This window comes from Pygocentrus nattereri, chromosome 16 (genome assembly GCF_015220715.1).
Source record: "Pygocentrus nattereri isolate fPygNat1 chromosome 16, fPygNat1.pri, whole genome shotgun sequence".
NCBI lineage: Eukaryota > Metazoa > Chordata > Actinopteri > Characiformes > Serrasalmidae > Pygocentrus > Pygocentrus nattereri.
This window is the reverse complement of record NC_051226.1, coordinates 28,347,938-28,356,950: the sequence shown is the minus strand read 5'-3', so window position 1 is coordinate 28,356,950 and position 9,013 is coordinate 28,347,938. Positions and strand designations below refer to the sequence as shown.

General features: G+C 38.9%; 1 protein-coding gene across 1 annotated transcript; it reads right to left on the bottom strand.

The window, feature by feature from the left end:
* Positions 1-284: 284 nt before the first annotated feature.
* bod1 (biorientation of chromosomes in cell division 1) lies at positions 285-5,399 on the bottom strand. The gene is made up of 4 exons (XM_037546306.1): positions 4,965-5,399; positions 3,292-3,416; positions 2,929-3,134; positions 285-2,256 (listed from the first exon to the last, which is right to left on the bottom strand). The coding sequence occupies exons 1-3, from the start codon at positions 5,100-5,102 to the stop codon at positions 2,930-2,932; spliced, it is 468 nt and encodes a 155-aa protein (XP_037402203.1). The 5' UTR covers positions 5,103-5,399; the 3' UTR covers positions 285-2,256; position 2,929.
* Positions 5,400-9,013: the final 3,614 nt, after the last annotated feature.

The window sequence follows — 9,013 nt, the reverse complement described above, 5'->3', positions numbered from 1 at the left end:
ATTTCCCCAGATGGGGGTGTGGGGGGTGGGTAACTGTGGCAAAATAACGTAATTGGCATGAGCAGACACCAGTTTCAGTACTCAGGCAGCAGAACCATAGCCAAGACCAGTGCAAGAAACCTGAGCTCAGTCATGGCCCAAGACCTAGTTTATTGTCTGTCAAACATTTTGCTATTTAACACAGTGGAGAAGATAAAGACATTGAGGCCAGAGGCTCAACTGCCAGGTGGGGGAAGACTGACGCGTTATCAAAAAAATGGAACACTGTGAACCATTAGTGCATAAAGAATTTCAAAACATGCCTTTATTTTGGTAAAAAGTAAAAGTAGCCAACTGGTTGAAGAAATAGTCCATATCTGGATAAGAAGGACTGTTTTTAGAATGTGTACTTAACATGTTACTAGAAATGCACCAACATAGTAACATAATATTTTATAAATGTATAAATTAGGACTAAATCTGCCTGCGTTAGCATTTTGGACAAATATAAGACTCAGGACAGTAGCCCAGCATCACCTAAATCTTCTGCTGTTCTGAAGCACAATAACACCCAAAATATCAGTTTCAAATGTCAGTCATATCTAAACATCTTTCTGATACCAATATCTCTTTCTTGTATGTAAATATCTGCCAATACAGATATGATTCAAATATCATTAAGCATCCTTAAAAATGTTCCCTATAGGCTTCTACAAGGTAAAGAACTGCATCCATATTAGATACAAATTGGTCTTGTACAACCACAACAAGTTCCACGTGAAATCATTACATATTAAACTGACACAGTATTTTAGCTGTTTTTGGTTCAGTTACACATGTTCACTGATTTTTCAAGTGACGTGCTGTTCTTCACCAGGTCTTACACATAAATTTAGCAACAAAAAATTAAGAAATAACAGTATAATTGTTAGAGTACTGCATTGCTGCATTAATGGTAAAGGTATATTAAGGTGAATTCATTTTTTCATGCAATTTTTCGCTATTTTGGTTTTATGTCCAATGCAAGCCTACAGGAGAAAATGTTTGTGCTGGATTTCCTCTTTAAAAAAAATCAAGATAAAAAGATGAAATATATATTTTTTGAGGAAACTGGAGGATTAACACCGATTTTTAAATTGTGGATTGAATTTCTTTAAACAAAAGTTTATTTTCTCCTTCTTTTTGGGGGTGGGGAGGTAGCTGGGGAGGTTGGAGGGGTTGGGAACATCAGGAATACCCTCTATTACAGGTAAAGTTAATCACTTTTTAAGTCACTTTTTAGACACTTGGTAACATTCCAAAAAAGCACTTTACTCCAACAACCAGTGTATGGCATAAGACACATTACTGCAAAGTGTAGCAGACCAACGTCCGTCTCCAGCATTTGACTGTGTTCCACATTCTCAGGAGAGAGGTGCTGAAAGACAGAAACAAGCCGAACTTGTAGACCTTTGGCCTAGTCCAGGAACACAGTGCATCTCGTCCATTACAAACAAACAAACAAAAAAAAACAACAAAAAAAAGAATAAATAAACGAAGCCCTCTGCTGGTAGCCCTTATCATAGTTCAAAATGTTCTTCTGCAGGTCAAAAGCTTTCACTTCCAAACGGATCCCATCACTTTACACCACGTCTGCATCGGATGGAACACGGTGATCTTTTGTAGGCACTCGCTCTGCTTAACGTCCAGTTGGAATCACAAAAATGCCAGAATGAGAAGATTCCCTCTTCCCTAGAATGTCATCACTAATAGGAATCCAGGAAAAAAAAAACAGCAGCAGCAGGCCACGAGCCAGTCATTATGAAGACTGTTTCCCCACAACAAAACAGAATCTGTTGCAATACTTGTAGAAGAACTACAAATCCAGAAATGATACAATGATGTAGGCATTTCCCCTAGTAAGTACTGTTTATTAGTAAAAACGTACCCTGTTACAATCAAATGAAAAAGGAAGCAATTCACAACGTCAGATTGCATGGTTTCAGTTTCCTCTTCGCAAAAACAATTCGATTAATGAGATGATTTAATTTCAACTGGCCATTTATTCAGTTCTTTCACCTGTGTTCACATTTACGGATGATTTCATAGTGACACTGATATGGTGCATAGACTGAACAACGTGTCCTTCTCATGTTTTACATGCTCGTACACAAAAGGACTGTACTAGTCTGAGCATGTTCCCAAACATGCAGTATAATTCCAGTATGGGAGTATTTCCTCAGTATATGTCTGTTACTCCACTTAAACTCCATCCGTCAGGATCACCTGGCACCTGGACTGTATGGAAAAAACACATAAAAATACTCTCAAAACTCAAGGACACAACGACACAATAGTGTGACAGCTTTGGTTACATTAAAGGAACAATTTAGTAAAAAATCTCATTTATACAGTTTTCCATTAACCCTAAATGTAGTTGGTCAGCCACGCCCATATTCTGTTATTTAGTTTAGAACTTTAGCTGCAAGGCTAATGTTGCTAACAAGCACTAGAACTCTAAAGTTATCTAAATCTTTTCTATATCTACACCACCAAAACGTCTCTTAAAATCACATGAAAACTATTGGTGAAAACTTGTTAACTTCTATAGTTTGCAGTCTATAGTCATACTGTTACCTAAAACATGCTGTTTTTCTGTGTGACCTTAGTCAAGATTGGAATGTGGTTTACAAAGTTTGAGAGCTATTTTGGTGAAACTATTTGGGCTGTTTGGGTGACTACCGAGCTCTACTAACAATTTTAGTTAAAAACCCCAAAAGCAAAATTTGGACTCCAAACATGCCTTGGCCAATCCTTTATATATAGAGTAAATGAAAAACTATGTAAAAGTGATTTTGCATTGAACTATTACTTTAGTTCTAAATATTGCTTAGCACGTGACTAACTACCTCCCACAATGGTAACGGGCTGTTCCAGCTTTGCGGACATACTTTCAGAACAAGCCTCTACCTTATTGTGTTTTCGGAGTGGCATTGCTGCTGGTGGCATCTTGCTGGTCAGCCTCAGAGGTTGAATTTGATGCCCCATCCTCTTTCTTGTCTGAGTCCAGGAAATCGTGAATGGCTTTCTCAATGTGGGGCCTGAAGATGTGGTTCAGTTTGGGATCCACTACCTGTGTTATAATGCGGTCCACTCCAGACTCCAACATCCCAGACCTACATAAAAAGTAGATATCTTGTTTTTCTCCTATTTATAAAAAAGTAACTTTGAAAGTGTTAGTATATTAACCATATACCAAATAAACCTAATAATCTTACAAGTTTCTCTGCGAATATACCTTTTCAGTCCATCAGAAACAGCAGAGTGACTTACTGAACTACACTTTGTCGCAGTCCATTACGGACTTGGTTCTTGTTGATTGACGGACTCCATTCTTGAGTACTGAGGTGATTCGCGACAAAGTTGTCCACCTTCTGTCTCAAATTCTGATAAGCTGGCTAGAAAAGGGGAGACAGTTTATTAGGTAAACATGCAGCCACATTGAGGAGCTGTTGCATGTAGGGCTGGGAATCAAATCCCAAAAAGAGTCAATTCTCAGACTTAAGGCATGTGGGAATCATGAGTCGACTGAAAAGCTTTGGACTCGGTTCCATGCAGAGACGTACCTGCACACACACAAAGTGTGAGAAATCTTGCTGTCAGTGACTAGACCTTCCAGAACTCACTAGGGCTGCATCTAACAATGATTTGCATAACTGACTAATCGGTTCGTTATGGCTGTGATTAATCAATTAAATCAATTAAAAAGTGAGGCCAATAGTCTTTCAATAACTATGTACACAAAGTTTCTTTCAACAAATGAATAACATAGAACTATAAAAGTAACTAAATAACTATCCTGTCTTTTATCAAGATCAACAGTCCTACAAGATTACCCTCAAAAATGCTATTTTATTCGGTGTAAAATTTGAAATTAAACAAAAAAGGAAGAATACATAAATCTTACATGACAGTCCAAGGACTATTATGGAGTCTGATTCTACAAGAACTTCAAACAACTATTCAAGTTATTTCTCCTCTAATGAAAAATGAATGAACTCCGATTACATCAGGTAATCAAACCTATTCTCAAAAGTGAGCACATATAAGCAGCCCAGTTATTATCACATGCAAGGCCATAAAGCACATTCACCACTCATGAAAAAGCAATAACCATATGTGACGTCAACATTTTCTCATCACTGGAAATGAAATCAAAGGAATCGGGAACAGTCATAGTTGCACATCTGTAGCAATGGTAATATGAATGAACACACACACACACACACACACACACACACACACACACACATCATATCTTCTAAACCTCTTATCCTCCACACATTTCAGTTTCAAACATGCTAGCTAGCTTCTGCAGCTTTCTTTCTGAGGCATACATTTAGGTTGTAGCAAACTCTTTAAGGCCCTTTTTTTCTTGGAAGGTTTTATGAAGCATGGGTAATGGGTTAAATTGGACATTGATACCAACAGAACACAGCTACCTTTAAACCAATTTAGATCCAATGTTCATTGTTACACATTTACATATATCTGCCCATTCACGCTTGTTAGAAGGAATATTTCAGCTGACTGCTTTCATGACCGCCAATCATAAAAGAGTACATTTACATATGCATTAGTCCTAAGGGCACAGTAACAAGACGAAATGCTGTTGTGAAAATGAATGATGACTGCATTTGTTCACTAAAACCACAGAAACGTTTTAAATGGATCTCAGGAATCTAGTATATCCTTTTAATAATACTATTGCTACCAGCAGTATTAGTACTAGCACTCTTCTCAGGTGCTAAATCTCTTATTATTCAGTGATTTGTGTGTAGAGGGAGGGGGGGTTTCATAGTAAAGTGTACAATGGGTGCTATGCCTGTTAGTATCATTGCCTGTCAGCCAAGGTGAAAGGGAATTTTTCTTTGTGAAAATATAAATAAAGCACCCTATTCCCTCAAATGATGACTAGCCTCAGGTAAGTTAGCGCTGCTTTTCACCTTCGTGTCCACGTCTGCCAGACAGTCTCTTCTAAACTCGTCAAACAAGCCTCGGTTCTTCAGATGCTCTACGATCAGGGCGATGAGCTGCGGATCTCCCGGAGGAAGGTTCGCAGCGCTGTTCGTGTTTTCTGCCATATTTATCGCTGAGCTACATTAACCAGTCAGGCTGTATTATGCTAGCTCGCAGTGGCTAGCGGCAGCTAGCAAGTTAAGGGGCTGCTTTGCCCTGATTTTAGATGACGGTTCCGTTTGAATGAGGAAAATTCGCCCTTGTTGGAAGCCACAGTGCCGAAATGCCACAAGTATCCACTTCAGAAAAGAAAAAAACAAAACAAAACAAAAATGTAAGTATAAAGAAAAACAAAATTCTCACGTTAACGGTCGTGTAAAGACACTTCCTCGTCTTTTTCTTTGTTATAGCCGTGGCTAACAGACAGGTGGCTGCCACCTACCGGACGAAACCGGACACACCATCATAGGGTAAACACATAAATTGCACTGGAATCTGAAAATTCCATTCAAAATGAACTTAGTTCTGTTTTCGGTCTGTTTTAATCTTATTTTAAATGTTAAAATGCCTACAACAGCTATCACATCACACAGAGTTCTGTGCTTTTTCTCTACTGCACCAACACTATGGACATAAGCCATATTGACTTTTCAGTGAGCTGTTAGAAATGGCTTGTTCCTCCTTTCTACTATGTCACGTGCACTTGCATGTAACTTTGTGTTGTGTCAGAAATGTCATGACTGCATTGTTTGGCTTTGAAAGGTGTGAACACTGTCTGCATAAAACTTGTGTATGCAAATAAGTTTTCAAAAAGTTTGATGTTACTTAAACACTGTTTGCCTGCCAAGTCTGGAGGGATAAAACTATTTAAGCCTAAACATGTCCAAAAATTTGGCAACTGTATGGAAATGCTGTAAATGGTGGAAAGTGGACTAATTACCTAGTCATTTCCCAACTCTGTATGACATTGAATACCCATAGTAGGCCAAAGATATTCAGGGCATGAACGCTTTGTGCCATTGTGACAATAAAGTCTTTGTATCCTCTAAGCCACAGTTAAGTGTCATGACTCTGATTCTCTGTACTCCCTGCATAGCGCTCTGTAAATGTTATTTTGAGTTTTATAGATGTCCAAGTTCACCACACCACATGGTACTTGGCCCCCACAAATTCCTGCTTGCAACCCTTTGACATTATTATGCATTAGGTGATATAGGTCATAGTTTTAATAAGTTACATCCTCATGTAGAATAAGCATCATGAGCTTTCTATGCTGTTTTTAAAGCTTTAGCTCCCAGTCTTGCATTTTGGTACATATTAGAGTTATTAAGAAGTCATGGCACTTAAAAATTAGCGCCTGATCAAGTGGTACTGTGTAGACTTTACGTGATCTTTAATCATGAAAGTCAGTCGTGTTTGCCGGAGGTGTAGTGGAGTTTTGTGGGAGCAGTGGGTTGCCAAGCAACAAGGGAGCAGGGCCGTGGTGACACTGGAGGAAAGAAATGTTACAAGCACGTTTTTTCGCCCCTCCTTCCTCAGGATGGCCTTGTATCGAGGTCTCTGACAGCGTGCCACACCAGCTCTGCATCACTTCTTGCATTCTAGCATTTGAACAGAAAAATCTGTAAGAATGCCTAAAAAGCAAACCCTGACCCATGAAGACCATCAGTCTTGTCCCGAAAAATGGTCCCATGGCTTTACCAAAATGCAATACATTGCTCTGACCATAGTGAGCATTCTCTGCAAGTCAGACGCATTCATAGCAGCTATCATGTCCCCTGCGCTTGTTGAGTACTTTCTTCTATAAACACATGCATGTAGACAAAGAGGGACCATATGAGTGCGTTTCTGAAGCAGTTTTGTGGTTCTGCATACTAATGGTTGGCACACAAAGGAAGAGCCTCTGGGAAGCTCCAACACTTGGACTTTGAGCTGAAATACATTTTTACCACAAGGTGGAGTCATAATATCATTATATGCCTTCACTGATCTGCTCTTTGTGTGAAAGCTTTGTACAGAATTTGGTCACTTTGCGGCTTTCCACCATCTGCTGCAACAAATGTGTCCCGTATGTACAAAATGAATTATCATCATTAAATATAATGGTTGGCTATACAACATTGAACATGTTATTTGTACAGGACTGAACAAGAGATTACCATTAAGGCCTTTTTGATCAGAATATCCCAAATGTAGTCAGTCAGCAAGTTTGGAGTTAACATACAATAGCTCATAACAAACCATGCCCACTTGTTACGTCATATAAGTCAAATAGACTTACTAATGTGTTTTGTATTTGACAAACTGTGGTATGTAAAAATGAACGAAAGTACAGATAAACTTCTGGCTGCTAGTCCTGTTTTTAGCAATGCATCATACTTCTGTCCATTTTTCTAATACAGAGCAGTGATCCTTCAGGGCCATCTAGGCCATCTGAGTAGGCCTAATAATTCCTATGAACATTTTTTATTATACTCATGATGTGGGCTGGAGGTTAGGGAATCAGCCCTGTGACCGGAAGGTTGCCGGTTCGATCCCCTCGGCTGACAGTCCATGACTAAAGTACCCTTGATCAAGGCACCTAACCCTTAATTGCTCCCATAGATAGGGCTGCCCACGGCTCCGGGCAAGTGTACTCACTAGCGTGCATATATGTGGGTGTTTCACTGCATGGATGGGTTAAATGCAGAGGTCTAATTTCACAGTGACAAATGGTTCTCCATTCTATGCCTGTTGTATTTAAACTCTGCAAGTCCTGTAGTGCTATTCCCATTTCATGTTTAAGTTTTGGTTGGAAACAAAATGTTTAAATTCTTGAAATGCCCAATTCAAAATTGTCCAGTCAGGATTTTGATACATAGGTAGATACAGCCAAGCTAGCTCTCCCATTGTTTAGGACTGAAGACCTAACACATCAGATTAACCAGCAACATTTTTTTTCATCAGTATGACTCTTTGCCTTGTGGGGCAGCTTTCAGTTCAGTCCTTGCCAGGCTAAAGGGTCAAGGCATAGGGCCAGGAGGCCAGGCTTGATTTTTCGGTGGTCTTTGGACTTGTGCTGTTTGCATTAACTGTGCAGGCAGAATGACCTGAGGCCTGGTCCCTGGCTCTCCACATTCAATTAATAACATTACATAATGTTAACAAGAGAGTGAAAAAATGAGGGTTAGGTTTTACGCAATACTTCTCTAAAGCTTTGTTGTCATCTTTCACAGATGGACAGTTAGGACATGATGAAAGGAGAAAGCACTATGCATGAAGTGAGCGTTTGCTCAGTGACAGGTGTGGGAGGTGAAACATGATATTATTGGTTAATGTTATTTTTCCCACCCACTAGAGCTGCACAAGAAACTGTATTTTTATCATTATTGCGATATGAGATTCCGTGACAAATGTTAGAGCAGCAATGACAGAACAGATCTAATTACCTCATACACAGCAGCAAAGAGACGTCAAATTCGTGTTCCCTTTGACAAATCAGGTCCTTGGACCGAGCAGATTCACTGATCAGAAAGCATCGCCAGGTGACACTGAAGCGAAGAGGTTCAAAAAAACATTGAGTGGCCGTGTGTTTTCACTCAGTCAACAACAAACAATACCAAAAGTATTTATCAGTATGATTGTTTACTGTTTATTTAAATGAAATATATATATATATTATGAAATCTTAGTTATGCCGTGTTTATCTTGGCATCGTGTGACATGCAGAATAAATAAATAACATGTTAGCTTGATTACTACAATTAAAAATCACTGTGTTCATACTTAATGTTGCTTTATTGACAAACACAAACATATTATTACTGGATCTGTTGTTGAGAATACTGTTTTTTTAGGGGAAATATTCTTCCCCAGACAAAATATCCTATGCATATCTGGTTCTTATGTGAAATACATTCTAAGAGAAGCTCAATAATGGACACTACATGTGTATGAAATATATAGTCATAATGACTTAATGAGCTAATAAGCACTAGCAACAGTAATCCAGGTTTATCAGCGTTCAAAATAACTACAAATTCATCCAAACAAATGA